The sequence below is a fragment of the Oncorhynchus masou genome, chromosome 31 (assembly GCF_036934945.1).
Source record: "Oncorhynchus masou masou isolate Uvic2021 chromosome 31, UVic_Omas_1.1, whole genome shotgun sequence".
Classification (NCBI taxonomy): Eukaryota; Metazoa; Chordata; class Actinopteri; order Salmoniformes; family Salmonidae; genus Oncorhynchus; species Oncorhynchus masou.
This window is the reverse complement of record NC_088242.1, coordinates 100,602,736-100,629,113: the sequence shown is the minus strand read 5'-3', so window position 1 is coordinate 100,629,113 and position 26,378 is coordinate 100,602,736. Positions and strand designations below refer to the sequence as shown.

At 43.9% G+C, this 26,378-nt stretch overlaps 1 protein-coding gene across 1 annotated transcript in view; it reads right to left on the bottom strand.

Annotated features, from left to right (window-relative positions):
* The window catches only part of tubgcp5 (tubulin gamma complex component 5), a 69,600-nt gene extending 48,700 nt beyond the window's left edge, over positions 1–20,900 (bottom strand). Inside the window, exons 1-8 of the mRNA XM_064952672.1 lie at positions 20,339–20,900; positions 19,055–19,108; positions 18,858–18,966; positions 18,123–18,219; positions 17,956–18,032; positions 7,402–7,528; positions 4,562–4,679; positions 4,283–4,372 (exon numbers count right to left, since the gene is read on the bottom strand). Coding sequence (XP_064808744.1) covers positions 4,283–4,372; positions 4,562–4,679; positions 7,402–7,528; positions 17,956–18,032; positions 18,123–18,219; positions 18,858–18,966; positions 19,055–19,108; positions 20,339–20,478 — 812 coding nt within the window. The 5' untranslated portion in view covers positions 20,479–20,900. The remainder of the gene's footprint in view (positions 1–4,282; positions 4,373–4,561; positions 4,680–7,401; positions 7,529–17,955; positions 18,033–18,122; positions 18,220–18,857; positions 18,967–19,054; positions 19,109–20,338) is intronic.
* Between the last annotated feature and the right edge of the window lie 5,478 nt (positions 20,901–26,378).

Here is a 26,378-nt window from a genome sequence, read left to right as displayed (position 1 = left end):
TAGGCCATTCACCAGGCCCCCACTATATAGGCCATTCATCGGCCCCCACTATATCGGCCATTCACCAGGCCCCACTATATAGACCATTCACCAGCCCCCACTATATAGACCATTCACCAGCCCCCACTATATAGACCATTCACCCTCCCCCACTATATAGACCATTCACCAGCCCCCACTATATAGACCAATCACCAGCCACCACTATATAGACCATTCACCCTCCCCCACTATATAGACCATTCAACCTCCCCCACTATATAGACCATTCACCCTCCCCCACTATATAGACCATTCACCCTCCCCCACTATATAGACCATTCACCCTCCCCCACTATATAGGCCATTCACCAGCCCCCACTATATAGACCATTCACCAGGCCCCACTATATAGGCCATTCACCCTCCCACACTATATAGACCATTCACCAGGCCCCACTATATAGACCATTCACCCTCCCACACTATATAGGCCATTCACCAGGCCCCCACTATATAGACCATTCACCAGGCCCCACTATATAGGACCTTCACCCTCCCACACTATATAGACCATTCACCAGGCCCCACTATATAGGCCATTCACCCTCCCACACTATATAGGCCATTCACCAGGCCCCCACTATATAGACCATTCACCAGGCCCCCACTATATAGACCATTCACCAGGCCCCCACTATATAGACCATTCACCAGGCCCCCACTATATAGGCCATTCACCGGCCCCCACTATATCGGCCATTCACCAGGCCCCACTATATAGACCATTCACCAGCCACCACTATATAGACCATTCACCAGCCCCCACTATATAGACCATTCACCAGCCCCCACTATATAGACCATTCACCAGCCCCCACTATATAGACCATTCACCAGGCCCCACTATATAGGCCATTCACCAGCCCCCACTATATAGACCATTCACCAGCCCCCACTATATAGACCATTCACCCTCCCCCACTATATAGACCATTCACCAGCCCCCACTATATCGGCCATTCACCAGCCCCCACTATATAGACCATTCACCAAGCCCCACTATATAGACCATTCACCCTCCCCCACTATATAGACCATTCTTCCTCCCCCACTATATAGACCATTCACCAGCCCCCACTATATAGACCATTCACCAGCCCCCACTATATAGACCATTCACCAGCCCCCACTATATAGACCATTCACCAGCCCCCACTATATCGGCCATTCACCAGCCCCCACTATATAGACCATTCACCAGGCCCCACTATATAGACGATTCACCAGGCCCCACTATATAGACCATTCACCAGGCCCCACTATATAGACCATTCACCAGGCCCCACTATATAGGACCATTCACCACTCCCACACTATATAGACCATTCACCAGGCCCCACTATATAGACCATTCACCAGGCCCAACTATATAGACCATTCACCAGGCCCCACTATATAGGCCATTCACCCTCCCACACTATATAGGCCATTCACCAGGCCACCACTATATAGACCATTCACCAGGCCCCCACTATATAGACTATTCACCAGGCCCCCACTATATAGGCCATTCAACGGCCCCCACTATATCGGCCATTCACCAGGCCCCACTATATAGACCATTCACCAGCCCCCACTATATAGACCATTCACCAGCCCCCACTATATAGACCATTCACCAGCCCCCACTATATAGACCATTCACCAGCCCCCACTATATAGACCATTCACCAGGCCCCACTATATAGACCATTCACCAGGCCCCACTATATAGACCATTCACCAGCCCCCACTATATAGGCCATTCACCAGCCCCCACTATATAGGCCATTCACCAGCCCCACTATATAGGCCATTCACCCTCCCCCACTATATAGACCATTCACCAGGCCCCACTATATAGACCATTCACCAGGCCCCCACTATATAGACCATTCACCAGGCCCCACTATAGAGACCATTCACCCTCCCCCACTATATAGACCATTCACCCTCCCCCACTATATAGGCCATTCACCCTCCCCCACTATATAGGCCATTCACCAGGCCCCACTATATAGACCATTCACCAGCCCCCACTATATAGACCATTCACCAGGCCCCCACTATATAGACCATTCACCAGGCCCCACTATATAGACCATTCACCAGGCCCCACTATATAGACCATTCACCCTCCCCCACTATATAGGCCATTCACCCTCCCACACTATATCGGCCATTCACCAGGCCCCCACTATATAGACCATTCACCAGGCCCCCACTATATAGGCCATTCACCGGCCCCCACTATATCGGCCATTCACCAGGCCCCACTATATAGACCACTCACCAGGCCCGCACTATATAGACCATTCACCAGGCCCCCACTATATAGTCCATTCACCAGCCCCCACTATATAGACCATTCACCAGCCCCCACTATATAGACCATTCACCAGCCACCACTATAAAGACCATTCACCCTCCCCCACTATATAGGCCATTCACCCTCCCCCACTATATAGACCATTCACCAGGCCCCACTATATAGACCACTCACCAGGCCCGCACTATATAGACCATTCACCAGGCCCCCACTATATAGGCCATTCACCCTCCCCCACTATATAGACCATTCACCAGGCCCCACTATATAGACCATTCACCAGGCCCCACTATATAGGCCATTCACCAGCCCCCACTATATAGACCATTCACCAGGACACACTATATAGGCCATTCACCTTCCCCCACTATATAGACCATTCACCAGGCCCCACTATATAGACCATTCACCAGGCCCCACTATATAGACCATTCACCAGGCCCCCACTATATAGACCATTCACCAGGCCCCACTATATAGGCCATTCACCAGCCCCCACTATATAGGCCATTCACCAGCCCCCACTATATAGACCATTCACCAGGCCCCACTATATAGACCATTCACCAAGCCCCACTATATAGGCCACATTCACCCTCCCCCACTATATAGACCATTCACCAGGCCCCACTATATAGACCATTCACCCTCCCCCACTATATAGACCATTCACCAGCCCCCACTATATAGACCATTCACCAGCCCCCACTATATAGACCATTCACCAGGCCCCACTATATGGACCATTCACCAGGCCCCACTATATAGACCATTCACCAGCCCCCACTATATAGACCATTCACCAGCCCCCACTATATAGACCATTCACCAAGCCCCACTATATAGACCATTCACCAAGCCCCACTATATAGACCATTCACCAGGCCCCACTATATAGACCATTCACCAAGCCCCACTATATAGGCCACATTCACCCTCCCCCACTATATAGACCATTCACCAGGCCCCACTATATAGACCATTCACCCTCCCCCACTATATAGACCATTCACCAGCCCCCACTATATAGACCATTAACCCTCCCCCACTATATAGACCATTCACCCTCCCCCACTATATAGACCATTCACCAGCCCCCACTATATAGACCATTCACCCTCCCCCACTATATAGACCATTCACCCTCCCCCACTATATAGACCATTCACCAGCCCCCACTATATAGGCCACATTCACCCTCCCCCACTATATAGACCATTCACCAGGCCCCACTATATAGACCATTCACCCTCCCCCACTATATAGACCATTCACCAGCCCCCACTATATAGACCATTAACCCTCCCCCACTATATAGACCATTAACCCTCCCCCACTATATAGACCATTCACCAGCCCCCACTATATAGACCATTCACCCTCCCCCACTATATAGACCATTCACCCTCCCCCACTATATAGACCATTCACCAGCCCCCACTATATAGACCATTCACCAGCCCCCACTATATAGACCATTCACCTGATCATTCGTTTTTTCCCACTCATATAGTCATAAGAAAATATTCCATCCAGTATAAAGGCTGAAGGAGAAGTCCACAGCTCATTGTCTAAGAAGGTTACCATGGTAAAGACTATCCTGAGTCACGCCGGAGAACATCAGCATGGAAATTGGACCACAATGACAACAAAAAGTCTCAGTGGAATTACACAACCTGCCAGCAAGGAAATGTTGACAGTCGCTACCAAGAGAACATCCCATCTTACCGCAGTGTCTCCCGGATCAACCATCCCATCTTACCACAGTGTCTCCCGGATCAACCATCCCATCTTACCACAGTGTCTCCCGGATCAACCATCCCATCTTACCACATTGTCTCCCGGATCAACCATCCCATCTTACCACAGTGTCTCCCGGATCAACCATCCCATCTTACCACAGTGTCTCCCGGATCAACCATCCCATCTTACCACAGTGTCTCCCGGATCACTTGCGTCTCGGTGACAAAGGCTTTCTCTTCAGGCAGATACAATGGGTCAGTGTTGTACACGTGTTGGTCCCTGTGGAGAAAAAACAACGGCAATAAAGCTTTAGGATTTCAATTACAATCTCTTCACAAACAACAGCATGCTCAGATAACCATGTCTGCCCAGAGCCCTTTGGGCCAGGTCAAAAGTAGTGTACTATATAGGGAATCGTGTTCTATTTGGGACTCAAACCAGGTTGCATTCTGGGTTCAGGGGTCATACCAGACGTTGAGCAGGTTTGAGTGTAGATGGAGACTGTGAGGGAAGCGGGGAGTGTGGCCCTGCCAGTACGGAGTAACCACATGTTGCTCTAACCAGGACCTGGCATCAGGCTCACCCACTGTAATCAGAAGACAATAAACCCACAAGACAATAAACCCGCTGTAATCACAAGACAACAAACCAACTGTAATCACAATAAACCCACTGTTATCACAATAAACCCACTGTTATCACAGGACAACAAACCCACAAGACAACAAACCCACTGTAATCACAAGACAACAAACCCACTGTAATCACAATAAACCCACTGTAATCACAAGACAATAAACCCGCTGTAATCACAAGACAACAAACATGCTGGAATCACAAGACAACAAACCCACTGTAGTCAAGACAACAAACCCACTGTAGTCAAGACAACAAACCCACTGTAGTCAAGACAACAAACCCACTGTAGTCCCAATAAACCCACTGTAGTCCCAATAAACCCACTATAGTCCCAATAAACCCACTGTAGTCCCAATAAACCCACTGTAGTCCCAATAAACCCACTGTAGTCCCAATAAACCCACTGTAGTCCCAATAAATCCACTGTAGTCACAATAAATCCACTGTAGTCACAATAAACCCACTGTAGTCACAATAAACCCACTGTAGTCACAATAAACCCACTGTAGTCACAATAAACCCACAAGACAATAAACCCACTGTATTCACAATAAACCCACTGTAATCACAATAAACCCACTGTATTCACAATAAACCCACTGTAATCACAATAAACCCACTGTAACCACAATACAATAAAGCCACTGTAACCACAATAAACCCACTGTAACCACAATAAACCCACTGTAACCACAATAAACCCACTGTAACCACAATAAACCCACTGTAACCACAATAAACCCACTGTAAACACAATAAACCCACTGTAAACACAATAAACCCACTGTAAACACAATAAACCCACTGTAACCACAATAAACCCACTGTAACCACAATAAACCCACTGTAACCACAATAAACCCACTATAGTCACAATAAACCCACTATAGTCACAATAAACCCACTGTAGTCACAACAAACCCACTGTAGTCACAACAAACCCACAGGACAATAAACCCACTGTAATCACAAGACAATAAACCCACCGTAATCACAAGACAACAAACCCACCGTAATCACAAGACAACAAACCCACCGTAATCACAAGACAACAAACCCGCCGTAGTCACAAGACAATAAACCCGCCGTAGTCACAAGACAATAAACCCACTGTAGTCACAATAAACCCACTGTAGTCACAATAAACCCACTGTAGTCACAATAAACCCACTGTAGTCACAATAAAGCCACTGTAGTCACAATAAAGCCACTGTAGTCACAATAAAGCCACTGTAGTCACAATAAAGCCACTGTAGTCACAATAAAGCCACTGTAGTCACAATAAAGCCACTGTAGTCACAATAAAGCCACTGTAACCACAATAAACCCACTGTAACCACAATAAACCCACTGTAACCACAATAAACCCACTGTAACCACAATAAACCCACTGTAACCACAATAAACCCACCGTAACCACAATACAATAAACCCACTGTAATCACAAGACGACAAACCCACCGAAATCACAAGACAACAAACCCACCGAAATCACAAGACAACAAACCCACCGTAATCACAAGACAACAAACCCACAGGACAATAAACACTCTGTAATCACAAGACAATAAACCCACTGTAATCACAAGACAACAAACCCGCTGTAATCACAAGACAACAAACCCACCGAAATCACAAGACAACAAACCCACCGTAATCACAAGACAACAAACCCACCGTAATCACAAGACAACAAACCCACAGGACAATAAACACTCTGTAATCACAAGACAATAAACCCACTGTAATCACAAGACAACAAACCCGCTGTAATCACAAGACAACAAACCCACCGAAATCACAAGACAACAAACCCACCGTAATCACAAGACAACAAACCCACCGTAATCACAAGACAACAAACCCACCGTAATCACAAGACAACAAACCCACAGGACAATAAACCCACTGTAATCTCAAGACAACAAACCCGCTGTAATCACAAGACAATAAACCCACTGTAATCTCAAGACAACAAACCCGCTGTAATCACAAGACAATAAACCCACTGTAATCACAATAAACCCACTGTAATCACAAGACAATAAACCCACTGTAATCACAAGACAATAAACCCACTGTAATCACAAGACAATAAACCCACTGTAATCACAAGACGACAAACCCACCGAAATCACAAGAAAACAAACCCACCGTAATCACAAGAAAACAAACCCACTGTAATCACAAGACAACAAACCCACAGGACAATAAACCCACTGTAATCACAAGACAACCAACCCGCTGTAATCACAAGACAACAAACCCACTGTAATCACAATAAACCCACTGTAGTCACAATAAACCCACTGTAGTCACAATAAACCCACTGTAGTCACAATAAACCCACTGTAGTCACAATAAACCCACTGTAACCACAATAAACCCACTGTAACCACAATAAACCCACTGTAACCACAATAAACCCACTGTAACCACAATAAACCCACTGTAACCACAATAAACCCACATTATTGATTTCTGATATTTTGCATTAAGAAATGTCTTTGGGGAATTTAGTGTGAAATATTTCACATCGTATTATGCGTCCCCAGTGACACCCTAATTCCCTACATAGTGCACTACTTTTCACCAGAGCCCTATGGGTGCACAATACAGGGAATCGGGTGCCAGTTGGGCTTCAGGTATTGAGAGTATATGATCTGTACCTGTCCAGGTAACAGGGACCGTCTTCTCCTGGTCCTCCTGGGGGGTACGGTCCACCTGTATCCCAGAATCCTCTCTGCTGAGCGGCTGCTGACTGTCCTCGTCCTCGCTCTCCTCCTCAGACCACTCCTAGATAGAGAGATGTTTAACAGACCGCTCCTATGGCAGAGATGTTTAACAGACCGCTCCTAGATAGAGAGATGTTTAACAGACTGCTCCTAGATAGAGAGATGTTTAACAGACCGCTCCTATGGCAGAGATGTTTAACAGACCGCTCCTATGGCAGAGATGTTTAACAGACAGCTCCTATGGCAGAGATGTTTAACAGACCGCTCCTATGGCAGAGATGTTTAACAGACCGCTCCTATGGCAGAGATGTTTAACAGACCGCTCCTAGATAGAGAGATGTTTAACAGACTGCTCCTAGATAGAGAGATGTTTAACAGACAGCTCCTATGGCAGAGATGTTTAACAGACCGCTCCTATGGCAGAGATGTTTAACAGACCGCTCCTAGATAGAGATGTTTAACAGACAGCTCCTAGATAGAGATGTTTAACAGACCGCTCCTAGATAGAGATGTTTAACAGACAGCTCCTAGATAGAGAGATGTTTAACAGACAGCTCCTATGGCAGAGATGTTTAACAGACCGCTCCTAGATAGAGAGATGTTTAACAGACTGCTCCTAGATAGAGAGATGTTTAACAGACCGCTCCTAGATAGAGAGATGTTTAACAGACAGCTCCTAGATAGAGAGATGTTTAACAGACTGCTCCTAGATAGAGATGTTTAACAGACCGCTCCTAGATAGAGAGATGTTTAACAGACAGCTCCTAGATAGAGAGATGTTTAACAGACAGCTCCTAGATAGAGAGATGTTTAACAGACTGCTCCTAGTTAGAGATGTTTAACAGACCGCTCCTAGATAGAGAGATGTTTAACAGACCGCTCCTAGATAGAGAGATGTTTAACAGACTGCTCCTATGGCAGAGATGTTTAACAGACAGCTCCTAGATAGAGATGTTTAACAGACCGCTCCTATGGCAGAGATGTTTAACAGACCGCTCCTATGGCAGAGATGTTTAACAGACCGCTCCTAGATAGAGATGTTTAACAGACAGCTCCTAGATAGAGATGTTTAACAGACAGCTCTTATGGTAGAGATGTTTAACAGACAGCTCCTATGATAGAGATGTTTAACAGACAGCTCCTAGATAGAGATGTTTAACAGACCACTCCTATGGCAGAGATGTTTAACAGACAGCTCCTATGGCAGAGATGTTTAACAGACAACTCCTAGATAGAGATGTTTAACAGACCGCTCCTCGATAGAGATGTTTAACAGACCGCTCCTCGATAGAGATGTTTAACAGACAGCTCCTAGATAGAGATGTTTAACAGACCGCTCCTAGATAGAGAGATGTTTAACAGACCGCTCCTATGGTAGAGATGTTTAACAGACAGCTCCTAGATAGAGAGATGTTTAACAGACAGCTCCTATGGCAGAGATGTTTAACAGACAGCTCCTAGATAGAGAGATGTTTAACAGACCGCTCCTAGATAGAGATGTTTAACAGACAGCTCCTATGGTAGAGATGTTTAACAGACAGCTCCTAGATAGAGAGATGTTTAACAGACAGCTCCTATGGTAGAGATGTTTAACAGACCACTCCTATGGCAGAGATGTTTAACAGACAGCTCCTATGGTAGAGATGTTTAACAGACAGCTCCTATGGTAGAGATGTTTAACAGACCGCTCCTAGATAGAGATGTTTAACAGACCGCTCCTAGATAGAGAGAAGTTTAACAGACAGCTCCTAGATAGAGAGATATTTAACAGACAGCTCCATGGTAGAGATGTTTAACAGACAGCTCTTATGGTAGAGATGTTTAACAGACAGCTCTTATGGTAGAGATGTTTAACAGACCGCTCCTAGATAGAGAGATGTTTAACAGACAGCTCCCAGTTAGAGATGTTTAACAGACAGCTCCTAGATAGAGATGTTTAACAGACCACTCCTAGATAGAGATGTTTAACAGACAGCTCCTAGATAGAGAGATGTTTAACAGACCGCTCCTAGATAGAGAGATGTTTAACAGACCGCTCCTAGATAGAGATGTTTAACAGACAGCTCCTATGGTAGAGATGTTTAACAGACCGCTCCTAGATAGAGAGATGTTTAACAGACAGCTCCTATGGTAGAGATTTTTAACAGACCACTCCTATGGCAGAGATGTTTAACAGACCGCTCCTATGGTAGAGATGTTTAACAGACCGCTCCTAGATAGAGATGTTTAACAGACCGCTCCTAGATAGAGATGTTTAACAGACAGCTCCTAGATAGAGATGTTTAACAGACAGCTCCATGGTAGAGATGTTTAACAGACAGCTCTTATGGTAGAGATGTTTAACAGACCGCTCCTAGATAGAGAGATGTTTAACAGACAGCTCCCAGTTAGAGATGTTTAACAGACCGCTCCTAGATAGAGATGTTTAACAGACCGCTCCTAGATAGAGATGTTTAACAGACCGCTCCTATGGCAGAGAAGTTTAACAGACAGCTCCTAGATAGAGATGTTTAACAGACCGCTCCTAGATAGAGATGTTTAACAGACCGCTCCTAGATAGAGATGTTTAACAGACTGCTCCTATGGCAGAGATGTTTAACAGACAACTCCTAGATAGAGATGTTTAACAGACCGCTCCTAGATAGAGATGTTTAACAGACCGCTCCTAGATAGAGATGTTTAACAGACAGCTCCTAGATAGAGAGATGTTTAACAGACCGCTCCTAGATAGAGAGATGTTTAACAGACAGCTCCTAGATAGAGATGTTTAACAGACCACTCCTAGATAGAGAGATGTTTAACAGACAACTCCTAGATAGAGATGTTTAACAGACAGCTCCTAGATAGAGATGTTTAACAGACCGCTCCTAGATAGAGAGATGTTTAACAGACAGCTCCTAGATAGAGATGTTTAACAGACCGCTCCTAGATAGAGATGTTTAACAGACCGCTCCTAGATAGAGAGATGTTTAACAGACCGCTCGTAGATAGAGAGATGTTTAACAGACCGCTCCTAGATAGAGAGATGTTTAACAGACCGCTCCTAGATAGAGATGTTTAACAGACCACTCCTAGATAGAGAGATGTTTAACAGACAGCTCCTAGATAGAGATGTTTAACAGACCGCTCCTAGATAGAGATGTTTAACAGACCGCTCCTAGATAGAGAGATGTTTAACAGACCGCTCGTAGATAGAGAGATGTTTAACAGACCGCTCCTAGATAGAGATGTTTAACAGACCGCTCCTAGATAGAGAGATGTTTAACAGACCGCTCCTAGATAGAGAGATGTTTAACAGACCGCTCCTAGATAGAGATGTTTAACAGACCGCTCCTAGATAGAGAGATGTTTAACAGACTGCTCCTAGATAGGGATGTTTAACAGACCGCTCCTAGATAGAGAGATGTTTAACAGACCACTCCTAGATAGAGATGTTTAACAGACCGCTCCTAGATAGAGATGTTTAACAGACCGCTCCTAGATAGAGAGATGTTTAACAGACTGCTCCTAGATAGAGAGATGTTTAACAGACCGCTCCTAGATAGAGAGATGTTTAACAGACCGCTCCTAGATAGAGAGATGTTTAACAGACTGCTCCTATGGCAGAGATGTTTAACAGACAACTCCTAGATAGAGATGTTTAACAGACCGCTCCTGGATAGAGGGATGTTTAACAGACAGCTCCTAGATAGAGAGATGTTTAACAGACCGCTCCTAGATAGAGATGTTTAACAGACAGCTCCTAGATAGAGATGTTTAACAGACAGCTCCTAGATAGAGATGTTTAACAGACAGCTCCTAGATAGAGAGATGTTTAACAGACCGCTCCTATGGCAGAGATGTTTAACAGACCGCTCCTAGATAGAGATGTTTAACAGACAACTCCTAGATAGAGATGTTTAACAGACCGCTCCTAGATAGAGATGTTTAACAGACAACTCCTAGATAGAGAGATGTTTAACAGACAACTCCTAGATAGAGATGTTTAACAGACAACTCCTAGATAGAGATGTTTAACAGACCGCTCCTAGATAGAGATGTTTAACAGACAACTCCTAGATAGAGAGATGTTTAACAGACAACTCCTAGATAGAGATGTTTAACAGACAACTCCTAGATAGAGAGATGTTTAACAGACCGCTCCTAGATAGAGAGATGTTTAACAGACAGCTCCTAGATAGAGATGTTTAACAGACCGCTCCTAGATAGAGATGTTTAACAGACAGCTCCTAGATAGAGATGTTTAACAGACAGCTCCTAGATAGAGAGATGTTTAACAGACCGCTCTTAGATAGAGAGATGTTTAACAGACCGCTCCTAGATAGAGATGTTTAACAGACAACTCCTAGATAGAGAGATGTTTAACAGACAACTCCTAGATAGAGATGTTTAACAGACAACTCCTAGATAGAGATGTTTAACAGACCGCTCCTAGATAGAGATGTTTAACAGACAACTCCTAGATAGAGAGATGTTTAACAGACAACTCCTAGATAGAGATGTTTAACAGACAGCTCCTAGATAGAGATGTTTAACAGACAACTCCTAGATAGAGAGATGTTTAACAGACAACTCCTAGATAGAGATGTTTAACAGACAACTCCTAGATAGAGAGATGTTTAACAGACCGCTCCTAGATAGAGATGTTTAACAGACAACTCCTAGATAGAGAGATGTTTAACAGACAACTCCTAGATAGAGATGTTTAACAGACAACTCCTAGATAGAGAGATGTTTAACAGACCGCTCCTAGATAGAGAGATGTTTAACAGACAGCTCCTAGATAGAGATGTTTAACAGACCGCTCCTAGATAGAGATGTTTAACAGACAGCTCCTAGATAGAGATGTTTAACAGACAGCTCCTAGATAGAGAGATGTTTAACAGACCGCTCTTAGATAGAGAGATGTTTAACAGACCGCTCCTAGATAGAGATGTTTAACAGACCGCTCCTAGATAGAGATGTTTAACAGACAACTCCTAGATAGAGAGATGTTTAACAGACAACTCCTAGATAGAGATGTTTAACAGACAACTCCTAGATAGAGATGTTTAACAGACCGCTCCTAGATAGAGATGTTTAACAGACAACTCCTAGATAGAGAGATGTTTAACAGACAACTCCTAGATAGAGATGTTTAACAGACAGCTCCTAGATAGAGATGTTTAACAGACAACTCCTAGATAGAGAGATGTTTAACAGACAACTCCTAGATAGAGATGTTTAACAGACAACTCCTAGATAGAGAGATGTTTAACAGACCGCTCCTAGATAGAGATGTTTAACAGACCGCTCCTAGATAGAGATGTTTAACAGACCGCTCCTAGATAGAGATGTTTAACAGACCGCTCCTAGATAGAGAGATGTTTAACAGACCGCTCCTAGATAGAGATGTTTAACAGACTGCTCCTATGGCAGAGATGTTTAACAGACAACTCCTAGATAGAGATGTTTAACAGACCGCTCCTGGATAGAGGGATGTTTAACAGACAGCTCCTAGATAGAGAGATGTTTAACAGACCGCTCCTAGATAGAGAGATGTTTAACAGACAGCTCCTAGATAGAGATGTTTAACAGACCACTCCTAGATAGAGAGATGTTTAACAGACCGCTCCTAGATAGAGAGATGTTTAACAGACCGCTCCTAGATAGAGATGTTTAACAGACCGCTCCTAGATAGAGATGTTTAACAGACAACTCCTATGGCAGAGATGTTTAACAGACCGCTCCTATGGCAGAGATGTTTAACAGACCGCTCCTAGATAGAGATGTTTAACAGACCGCTCCTAGATAGAGAGATGTTTAACAGACCGCTCCTAGATAGAGAGATGTTTAACAGACTGCTCCTATGGCAGAGATGTTTAACAGACAACTCCTAGATAGAGATGTTTAACAGACAACTCCTAGATAGAGATGTTTAACAGACAACTCCTAGATAGAGATGTTTAACAGACAACTCCTAGATAGAGAGATGTTTAACAGACCGCTCCTAGATAGAGATGTTTAACAGACAACTCCTAGATAGAGAGATGTTTAACAGACAACTCCTAGATAGAGATGTTTAACAGACAACTCCTAGATAGAGAGATGTTTAACAGACCGCTCCTAGATAGAGAGATGTTTAACAGACAGCTCCTAGATAGAGATGTTTAACAGACCGCTCCTAGATAGAGATGTTTAACAGACAGCTCCTAGATAGAGAGATGTTTAACAGACCGCTCTTAGATAGAGAGATGTTTAACAGACCGCTCCTAGATAGAGATGTTTAACAGACAACTCCTAGATAGAGAGATGTTTAACAGACAACTCCTAGATAGAGATGTTTAACAGACAACTCCTAGATAGAGATGTTTAACAGACCGCTCCTAGATAGAGATGTTTAACAGACAGCTCCTAGATAGAGAGATGTTTAACAGACCGCTCTTAGAGAGATGTTTAACAGACCGCTCCTAGATAGAGATGTTTAACAGACAACTCCTAGATAGAGAGATGTTTAACAGACAACTCCTAGATAGAGATGTTTAACAGACAACTCCTAGATAGAGATGTTTAACAGACCGCTCCTAGATAGAGATGTTTAACAGACAACTCCTAGATAGAGAGATGTTTAACAGACAACTCCTAGATAGAGATGTTTAACAGACAGCTCCTAGATAGAGATGTTTAACAGACAACTCCTAGATAGAGAGATGTTTAACAGACAACTCCTAGATAGAGATGTTTAACAGACAACTCCTAGATAGAGAGATGTTTAACAGACCGCTCCTAGATAGAGATGTTTAACAGACCGCTCCTAGATAGAGATGTTTAACAGACCGCTCCTAGATAGAGATGTTTAACAGACCGCTCCTAGATAGAGAGATGTTTAACAGACCGCTCCTAGATAGAGAGATGTTTAACAGACTGCTCCTATGGCAGAGATGTTTAACAGACAACTCCTAGATAGAGATGTTTAACAGACCGCTCCTGGATAGAGGGATGTTTAACAGACAGCTCCTAGATAGAGAGATGTTTAACAGACCGCTCCTAGATAGAGAGATGTTTAACAGACAGCTCCTAGATAGAGATGTTTAACAGACCACTCCTAGATAGAGAGATGTTTAACAGACCGCTCCTAGATAGAGAGATGTTTAACAGACCGCTCCTAGATAGAGATGTTTAACAGACCGCTCCTAGATAGAGATGTTTAACAGACAACTCCTATGGCAGAGATGTTTAACAGACCGCTCCTATGGCAGAGATGTTTAACAGACCACTCCTGGATAGAGAGATGTTTAACAGGCCGCTCCTGGATAGAGAGATGTTTAACAGACAGCTCCTAGATAGAGATGTTTAACAGACCACTCCTAGATAGAGAGATGTTTAACAGACCGCTCCTAGATAGAGAGATGTTTAACAGACCGCTCCTAGATAGAGATGTTTAACAGACCGCTCCTAGATAGAGATGTTTAACAGACAACTCCTATGGCAGAGATGTTTAACAGACCGCTCCTATGGCAGAGATGTTTAACAGACCGCTCCTAGATAGAGATGTTTAACAGACCGCTCCTAGATAGAGAGATGTTTAACAGACCGCTCCTAGATAGAGAGATGTTTAACAGACTGCTCCTATGGCAGAGATGTTTAACAGACAACTCCTAGATAGAGATGTTTAACAGACCGCTCCTGGATAGAGGGATGTTTAACAGACAGCTCCTAGATAGAGAGATGTTTAACAGACCGCTCCTAGATAGAGAGATGTTTAACAGACAGCTCCTAGATAGAGATGTTTAACAGACCACTCCTAGATAGAGAGATGTTTAACAGACCGCTCCTAGATAGAGAGATGTTTAACAGACCGCTCCTAGATAGAGATGTTTAACAGACCGCTCCTAGATAGAGATGTTTAACAGACAACTCCTATGGCAGAGATGTTTAACAGACCGCTCCTATGGCAGAGATGTTTAACAGACCACTCCTAGATAGAGAGATGTTTAACAGACCGCTCCTAGATAGAGAGATGTTTAACAGACCGCTCCTAGATAGAGATGTTTAACAGACCGCTCCTAGATAGAGATGTTTAACAGACCGCTCCTAGATAGAGAGATGTTTAACAGACCGCTCCTATGGCAGAGATGTTTAACAGACCACTCCTGGATAGAGAGATGTTTAACAGGCCGCTCCTGGATAGAGAGATGTTTAACAGACAGCTCCTAGATAGAGATGTTTAACAGACCACTCCTAGATAGAGAGATGTTTAACAGACCGCTCCTAGATAGAGAGATGTTTAACAGACCGCTCCTAGATAGAGATGTTTAACAGACCGCTCCTAGATAGAGATGTTTAACAGACCGCTCCTAGATAGAGAGATGTTTAACAGACAGCTCCTAGATAGAGAGATGTTTAACAGACCGCTCCTAGATAGAGATGTTTAACAGACCGCTCCTAGATAGAGATGTTTAACAGACAGCTCCTAGATAGAGAGATGTTTAACAGACCGCTCCTAGATAGAGAGATGTTTAACAGACAACTCCTATGGCAGAGATGTTTAACAGACCGCTCCTATGGCAGAGATGTTTAACAGACCGCTCCTAGATAGAGAGATGTTTAACAGACCGCTCCTAGATAGAGAGATGTTTAACAGACTGCTCCTATGGCAGAGATGTTTAACAGACAACTCCTAGATAGAGATGTTTAACAGACCGCTCCTGGATAGAGGGATGTTTAACAGACAGCTCCTAGATAGAGAGATGTTTAACAGACCGCTCCTAGATAGAGATGTTTAACAGACAACTCCTAGATAGAGATGTTTAACAGACCACTCCTAGATAGAGATGTTTAACAGACCACTCCTAGATAGAGAGATGTTTAACAGACCGCTCCTAGATAGAGATGTTTAACAGACCACTCCTAGATAGAGATGTTTAACAGACCGCTCCTAGATAGAGATGTTTAACAGACAACTCCTATGGCAGAGATGTTTAACAGACCGCTCCTATGGCAGAGATGTTTAACAGACCACTCCTGGATAGAGAGATGTTTAACAGGCCGCTCCTGGATAGAGAGATGTTTAACAGACAGCTCCTAGATAGAGATGTTTAACAGACCACTCCTAGATAGAGAGATGTTTAACAGACCGCTCCTAGATAGAGAGATGTTTAACAGACCGCTCCTAGATAGAGATGTTTAACAGACCGCTCCTAGATAGAGATGTTTAACAGACAACTCCTATGGCAGAGATGTTTAACAGACCGCTCCTATGGCAGAGATGTTTAACAGACCACTCCTGGATAGAGAGATGTTTAACAGACCGCTCCTATGGCAGAGATGTTTAACAGACAGCTCCTATGGTAGAGAGGTAGATACACACAGACGGCATGAGAGGAATGTACACAAGGACGAGGAATAGAGACAGCTCGTAGAAGTATGCCGTATCTACTTTGAAGAACTAGTGAAATGATTTGGTCAGACAGCTATGAAGCGTACTGAGGCAGGCGAGCTCAATAGGATGACTGGTCTTCCCGTGCTGTCTTCAGAGATAACGTTAGATGGTCTGGCTGGCTGCTACAGCCTTAGCAGAGAGGATGACTGTTCTCCCTGTGCTGTCTTCAGAGATAACGTTAGATGGTCTGGCTGGCTGCTACTGCCTTAGCAGAGAGGATGACTGTTCTCCCTGTGCTGTCTTCAGAGATAACGTTAGATGGTCTGGCTGGCTGCTACTGCCTTAGCAGAGAGGATGACTTTAAGGAATGAAAAATAATAAAGTCATCAAATACAAAATGCAATATACACAACTGAAATGTTGTATTATTTCATAGGAATTTCCTATTTTTCAATTGATGTCTCCCCAATGTGGACCTGACAAAGACAACGGAATATTTTATTCCACTATTTTTGGCTTTGGAATTTCCATTAAAAAGCTCCGAAATCATTTTAATGTCGTCATTTTATAATGCATTTTCGGTAGTAAAAATAATCTATAATTTTTTAATATTGGAACCGAAACCAACCCGACCTCAAAAAGCACTAATCACTCAGTAGTAATAGTAAAGAGAGACTCCTGTTCGAGACAGTTAACAGTTAGCATCAAAACAAGACCAGGAAGAGTACACACTACAGCAAATCAGCCGTCCCATTAGAACTGACTGAATCAGACAGAGGGCTTGGAGAGAGATGGCTCTGGTCAATAAGGGTGGCATTTGGACGGCACCACGGTTTCAAAACAGTACAGTAGATTCTGGTGATAATATAAATGAAGGGCTGAACATCACGGAACATGGGTCCTGTGTGGCTCAGTCGGTAGAGCATGGCGCTTGCAACGCCAAGCGCCGTGGGTTCGATTCCCGCTGGGGCCACCCATATGTAAAAGTAGTGGCCCCAGCCGACTTGTAAGTCGCTTTGGACAAAAGCGTCTGCTAAATGGGATATATTTTTTTATATATATATTTTTATATATATGTTTGAAATGGAAAATGAGCAGAAGAAAGAGTTGAAGCATGTTTTACTCACTGGGGTGTCAGGATATGGATCTGTGTCTAGCTCTCCTTCCTGTAAATATCCACACCAGTCAAAGTCGTCTTCTTTCTCTACACAGACACAGGGGATCATGTAGTCCAGACTGAGAACACATCAGGAGTAAGAGGAGCATCAGAGGAATGAAGGGGTTATGTACTCACCAGTCTCCTTCAGTCTGGGTGTCTCGCTGTAGTTGGAGTTAAGGGGAGAGTCGGAGAGGTGTAGGAGAAGGTCCAGGAGACTGTGATGAACGTCCGTCTGTAACAAAACATAGGGGGACAAGGTAGGTCATTCACTGCACTGCAAACTAAGCGTACAGGTTCATTTTATGATACAGGCTGTGTGCATTATGTTGATCATATGCGAGCCTGCCAGACGAGCTACATGCCTTTTACGCTAGATTTTAAGTAAAGAAACTGGTTGCATCACTGGCTGGTATGGCAACTGCTTGGCCTCCGAACGCAAGGCGCTACAGAGGGTAGTGCGTACGGCCCAGTACATCACCGGGGCCAAGCTTCCTGCCATCCAGGACCTCTAAACCAGGCAGTGTCAGAGGAAGGCCCCAAAAAAACTGTCAAAGACTCCAGTCACACAAGTCAAAGACTGTTCTCTCTACAACCGCACAACAAGTGGTTCCCGGAGTCCCAAGTCTAAGACCAAAATGTTCCTAAACAGCTTCTACCACCAAGACAGAAGACTGCTGAACAACTAATCAAATGCCCACCCAGACTATTTACATTGACCTTTCAGTAACTGGTGCCACACTATGCTTCCTGCCCCCCCACATCACTTGTAATTATACAGTTTATGTTGTGTGTTTCTTGTCTAACCATACCTTGGTTCCATCTGTGTTGAAATTATACAGTTTATGTTGTGTGTTTCTTGTCTAACCATACCTTGGTTCCATCTGTGTTGGGTAGAGGTGAGTTGAGGAACTCTTCTGTCAGTCTGACCCAGCTCTCTGCTTTACTCAGGTCTGAATGCACCATCAGTTTCTCATAGATCCTGAAACAGTGGTATTTCATCATGCTCATAATGAACAGGCAACATTAATTCTACATACACAAATCATATAACCTGTTTGCCAACTCACCCATTCACACTGCGTTGAACTTTATGACTATTGGCATCTAGGAAACGGTGAAACCTGCCAACACAGAGAGAAACCCACGATGACCATCATAACCACCATGCACGCCTCCAACTCAATCATCAAGTTTGCGGACAACACAACAGTGGTAGGCTTGATTACCAACAACGACGAGACGGCCTACAGGGAGGAGGTGAGGGCCCTCGGAGGGTGGTGTCAGGTAAATAACCTCACACTCAACGTCAACAAAACTAAGGAGATGATTGTGGACTTCAGGAAACAGCAGAGGGAACACCCCCCTATCCACATCGATGGAACAGTAGCGGAGAGGGTAGTAAGTTTAAGTTCCTCGACGTACACGTCACAGACAAACTGAATTGGTCCACCCACATAGACAGCATCGTGAAGAAGGCGCAGCAGCGCCTCTTCAACCTCAGGAGGCTGAAGAAATTCAGCTTGTCACCAAAAGCACTTACAAACTTCTACAGATGCACAATTGGGGGCAAACTACCTGCCCTCCAGGACACCTACACCACCCGATGTCACAGGAAGGCCATAAAGATCATCAAGGACAACAACCACCCGAGCCACTGCCTGTTCACCCCGCTATCATCCAGAAGGCGAGGTCAGTACAGGTGCATCAAAGCTGGGACCGAGAGACTGAAAAACAGCTTCTATCTCAAGGCCATCAGACTGTTAAACAGCAACCACTAACATTGAGTGGCTGCTCCCAACACACGGACTCAACTCCAGCCACTTTAATAATGGGAATTGATGGGAAATGATGTAAAATATATCACTAGCCACTTTACACAATGCTACCTAATATAATGTTTACATACCCTACATTATTCATCTCATATATATACGTATATACTGTACTCTATATCATCGACTGCATCCTTACGTAATACATGTATCACTAGCCACTTTAACTATGCCACTGTTTACATACTCATCTCATATATATATACTGTACTCGATACCATCTACTGTATCTTGCCTATGCTGCTCTGTACCATCACTCATTCATATCTTTATGTACATATTCTTTATCCCCGTACACTTGTGTCTATACAGTAGTAGTTTTGGAATTGTTAGCTCGATTACTTGTTGGTTATTACTGCGTTGTCGGAACGAGAAGCACAAGCATTTCGCTACACTCGCATTAACATCTGCTAACCATGTGTATGTGACAAATAAAAATTGATTTGAACAGTTCATCTTTGATCATATCACCTTTTCTAAAGCAGCTGTGTAATCATAATTAAAATGTGACATCCTTACCTGAAATTGGACCAGGTAAATTTCAGTGCCAGTTGAAAGTTCTGCTCTTCTTCATCTTGAATCCCACTGATGTGTTTGACCAGGTTCTTCACCTCTTCCTCGGTCTCCTTTTCGAATTTGGTCCAGTGCGCCTGTGACATTGTTGTGACCAATTTAGCTAGCGTTAGCTAGTTAGCAAGCTAATACATTCACTGTGCTGTAAAATTCACAAACGAAGAAACTGCATGTATTGATAGCTGGACTCTTGATGCTGTATCGTCGGATAGTGCCAGCTAAATCTTTTTTAATTAGTTAGCCAGCTTATTAGCAGGCCGTTGCGTTGAAATGAATTATGTGGAAACAGTGGGAGCAAGCTAGCTACGCGTTAGCAACGAGTAAAGGCCTAAAGACACGTCCCTTGAAGTTATGATACTAAACTAGAGAAATTAAATCGTTGCATGCATTATTTATGCGTCAGAAGACGTTGCAATGAATTAATTTGTTTCAGCTCTCCGCCGTTCATGTTTATTTTGATAGCTAGCTATCTTCGTGCAACAACTTCTCGACAACGAGCAACGCCAACGATGACGTCACTGTCATATGGTAATGAGAAAACCTTCAAAATAAATGCCCGCATTTCAAACCATTTAAAAAATATATTTTTAATTAAGAAGAAATTCTTATTTACAATGACGGCCTACCAGAATACAAAATGACTTGTGCGGGGATGGGGTCTGGGATAAAATAAAATAAAATGTAATAAAAATATAGGAGAAACACACATGACAAGAGACACCACAACGCCACCTAAAGAGAGACCTAAGACAACAACATAGCAAGGCAGCAACACATGCTTCTACACCTGCATTGCTTGCTGTTTGGGGTTTTAGGCTGGGTTTCTGTACAGCACTTTGAGATATCAGCTGATGTACGAAGGGCTATATAAATAAATTTGATTTGATTTGATTTGATAAACACAGCACGGTAGCAACACAACATGGTAGCAGCACAAAGGGCAAGAAGGTTGAGGCAAAAATGCATCACATGAAGCAGCCACAACTGTCAGTAAGAGTGTCCATGATTGAGTCTTAGAATGACAATAACAAGGCTATACACCCTGGTACCGAGTCAATGTGCGGGGGTACAGGTTAGTTGAAGTAAAATGTCAAATTAAATAATCAAATTACATTTTAATGGTCACATACACATGGTTAGCAGATGTTGTTAATGGAGTGTAGCGAAATTCTTGTGCTTCTTGTTCCAACAGTGCAGTAATATCTAACAAGTAATCTAACAATTCCACAACTGCCTTATACACACAAATATAAAGGGGTGAATGACAATATGTACATATAAATATGTGGATTTTTATTGAGTGTTTTACCCTTATTTGACCAGGTAAATCAACTGAGAACACGTTCTCATTTACAGCAACGACCTGGGGAATAGTTACAGGGGGATGAATGAGCCATTTGTATACAAGGGATGATTAGGTGACCATGATGGTATGAGGGACAGATTGGGGATTTAGCCAGGACACCAGGGTTGATGATGGCTGTTTAACAGTTGGATGGCCTTGATAGAAGCTGTTTTTCAGTCTCTCGGTCCCCGCTTTGATGCACCTGTACTGACCTCGCCTTCTGGATGGTATCGGGGTGAACAGGCAGTGGCTCGGGTGGTTGTTGTCCTTGATGATCGTTTTGGCCTTCCTGTGACATTGGCTTGGGTGTCCTGGAGGGCAGGTAGTTTGCCAGGCGGTAATACAGGATTCTCTCAATTGTGCATCTGTAAAAGTTTGTGAGGGTTTAAGGTGACAAGCCAAATGTCTTCAGCCTCTTGAGGTTGAAGAGGCACTGTTGCGCCTTCTTCACCACACTGTCTGTGTGGTTGGACCATTTCAGTTTGTCCGTGATGTGTACGCAGAGGAACTTAAAACTTTCCAACTTCTCCACTGCTGTCCCGTTGATGTGAATAGTGGGATGTCCAGGAAGTCCAGGATCCAGTTGCAGAGGGAGGTATTTAGTCCCAAGGTCCTTAACTTTGTGATGACCTTTGAGGGCACTATGGTAGGTGTAGTTAGGGGTAAAGTTACTTTGCATAGATAATAAACAGCGAGTAGCAGCAGCATAAAAGGGGGGGGAGGGGGGTCAATGCAAAAAGTCTGGGTAATTATTTGATTAACTGTTCAGCAGTCTTATGGCTTGGGGATAGAAGCTGTTAGAAGAAGCTGCCATTTGGACCTAGACTTGGTGCTCCAGTACCGTTTGCTGTGCGGTAGCAGAGAAAATTGTCTATGACTAGGGTGGCTGGAGTCTTTGACAATTTTTAGGGCCTTCCTCTGACACCGCCTGGTGTAGAGGTCCTGGATGGCAGAAAGCTTGGCCACAGTGATGTACTGGGCTGTACACACTACCCTCTATAGGGCCTTCCTCTGACACCGCCTGGTATAGAGGTCCTGGATGGCAGAAAGCTTGGCCCCAGTGATGTACTGGGCTATACACACTACCCTCTGTAGTGCCTTTGGACAATGATAGTTTGTTGGGGATGTGGACACCAAAGAACTTGAAGCTCTCGACCTGCTCCCCTACAGACCTGTTGATGTGAATGGGGGCATGCTCGGTCCTCCTTTTCCTGTAATCCACAATCATCTCCTTAGCCTTGGTTACGTTGAGGGAGAGGTTGTTATTCTGGCACCACCCGGGCCAGGTCTCTGACCTCCTCCATATAGGCTGTCTCATCGTTGTTGGTGATCAGGCCTACCACTGTTGTGTCGTCAACAAACTTAATGATGGTGTTGGAGTTGTGTTTGGCCATGCAGTCGTGGGTGAACAGGGAGTACAGGAGGGGACAGAGCACGCACCCCTGAGAGACCCCCGTGTTGAGGATCAGTGTGATGGATGTGTTGTTGCCTACACTCACCACCTGGGGGTGGCCCGTCAGGAAGTCCAGGATCCAGTTGCAGAGGGAGGTGTTTAGTCCCAGGGTCCTTAGCTTAGTGATGAGTTTTGAGGGTACTATGGTGAACAGTGTTGTGTTAGAAACCACTTAAGGTGAGACTGATTCTTACTGAAGTTCTGCTGTCAGCCATATAAAATAACTTGTGTGTGTGAAACATTGTTACATTTAAAGTGGAACTGACAGCATTTCAGCAACATGACATCTTATTCAAATCTGTTCATTTACACCCCCAGGAAGAATGTGACACTTAAAAAAATAAACATCTGACACTTGGCCACTTATATACGGTCATTTTTACATTTTCTTAAATTCTGATGTTTGAGAATGACGAATAGTAAAGCATTTGTGAAAATTGCAATACAGAGTGGGAAAGAGTCCTTGTGTTTGGACAAGTAGACACTGCAGTAAATAAAACCTAATAAAAACATCTGTCTTGTCCAGGACCAGAGTCTACACAGTGTAGTGGAAATTTCCTGTATTTACCAAATCATGAGACCAAACCACCACACAAGTCAGAGTTATCATAAAGTCCATCTTGTGACTCTCAGATCAATTCAGTGTCTATAAATTAATTCTCTGAGAGTCCTTACAAAACAGTTCTTCGTATCATTTATAGCCAAGACAAACCCATCTCAACTCACATGACGAATAACAGATCTTAGGAACATTACAAAGGAAGACTTTACTTGAGAGAGGAGTATCCCATAGCCAGACAGCATTAGCTATAAATTATCGTTCAGTTTGCTCTCCTAAAATGAGGTTCTACTTCTCGTTCTTGGTACAACATAGTACCAAGACATTAGGATATATATCAATTGTCATTTTAGACACTCCCATTCTGGACAAGCTCACAGAGACACAGTGACTGGCACACAGACATTGTGGGGCCAAGAGATAATTGGTTCCCCCTCAATCACCCCTTAACATGGTTTAAAAGATATGTTTACATATGAAGACAAGCTTGACCTCTCCCCTCTCTGCGGCCCAAATAACTGACCCTGACAGAGAACAGATAACTGCAACCGGCCAACAGTATTATCCAAAAATAGACATTCTAATGACATATCTCACATAAGCATGCAATAAAAACAATAAAACATATTATTTATAAATGTTACCTAAATAATTCTTATTCCGCCACGACAACAGACCAGGGCGCTATAGGTCAACCAGAGATACAGGAGACCTTTATACAAGCAAACAAGCCATTTGCCTCATGGGCCTGCCAACATTCACTTTGAACTGGACTGTGTGTTTACAGGCAGTAGGGCCTGCCATCATTCACTTTGAACTGGACTGTGTGTTTTGTTGTAGTTTTTGTTACATATAGAGACAGATATGACACTATTGAGCAAAGATAGGTATACATTAGACCACAAACAGAAAGCGGACAGGGAACCAAAGATTAAACAGACATAAGTGTAATGGCCGAAGCCATACGTGCTTTACTGTGCATAAAGGCAGAGGGCAAAGAGGAGGAGGTGACCCTTAAATACATTATCTATTATGGAAGGAGCAGGACATCATTATAAAGATTAGATAGAGAGGGTAAAGGACATAAGAGCTTAGGGTAAGATAGATATACATTCATTTTAGGACATGAGAGGGTCCTGCCACCATTGTAATCTAATCAAGAGCGGATGCAGGCGTTATTAGGCATGAACATGGAGGAAGCCTGGACTGAAAGATAATGGTGACCGATGACTTGAGGGAAGTAACCCCATTAACATATGGAATGGACTCATATACTGTATGTGTATAAAGACAGAGCCAGTGCTCTGGGAAAGTGTGTGTTCCGCGGACCATCTAGGCGTCTGATATGTTTGTATCAAAAGCCTATATTGAATTCACAAGTTCTTGTAAGTGTTATATTTTGAAATGATTCTCCATGAGATAATTTGGGTCCTGTGTGGCTCAGTCGGTAGAGCATGGCGCTTGCAACGCCAAGCGTCGTGGGTTCGTTTCCCACTGGGGCCACCCATATGCAGTAGTGGCCCCAGCCGACTTGTAAGTCGCTTTGGACAAAAGCGTCTGCTAAATGGGATATATTATTATTATTTGGGGAGCTTTGCCAGGAGGGACAGGGATCGCAAAGAGTGACGTTCCGGGCTGGTGATAGTTTCTTTGGACAATCTTGCAAACAAATGTGGCCACACAACTATAAAAAAGGTAAGCTTGTTCTTACGTAGTTGAAATGTTTGAATAGATTGCTTCAGAGATCCTGTCTCAGCGAGAAGGGCGTCACGTAGGTCTCTCTTTAAAATGTCCTAAAAACCCAGTAAAAGCTAAAGAACTTTTGAATTCAATGAATTGGATGCATGTGTGAATTTGGGGTTGTTTTAAAAGTCAATGTATGTGCGCATGTGTAGGGACTAAGTGAATAGGAGCTGTGAACCTTACTGGAGTCAGGCGTTTAGTGGAGGGGGCTTGCACTCGTTCTGGTCGGACCGTTCGAACGGACCCACGTGTCTGGTTTGATTGGCAGGAGTTGTTCTGTCTGATTCTGCTTGACCGGGCTCGACTGTCTCAGGATCTGTTTTGGGATGTGCGTAATGTGAGCGGACCAAGTAACTGGGCGCCACTCTAAAGCGGGAAGGTGGAATAAACGAGTCAGGAGTAGGTTTTCTTGATTGAACACAGTTCTCTATTGAGGGCATTTGGTCAACACAAACACTCCAACATAATCAATGAAAATCTCCCAAGGAAAAACATACATCTTCTTCTGCAGATGAAACAGGAACAAAGGAGCTGACAAAGGAGCTGATCGTGGACTACAGGAAAAGGAGGGCTGAACAGGCCCTCATTACCATTGACGGGGTAATGGGTAGAGAGTTTCAAGGTCCTTGGTGTCCACATCACCAACGAACTATCGTGGTCCAAACACACCAAGACAGTAATGAAGAGGGCAAGACAAAACCTATTCCCCCTCAGGAGAATGAACAGATTTGGCATTGTTCCTCAGATCCTCAAAAGGTTGGACTGGAGATAACATAGTTGGTCAGAAGAACGATCAGAATTATCAGTGGGATCAGTGACCCTGCAGGACACCTGGAGATTCTCTGTCCAGCAGACAGGAAGAACTGCTTGTGTGTTGGTCTACGTG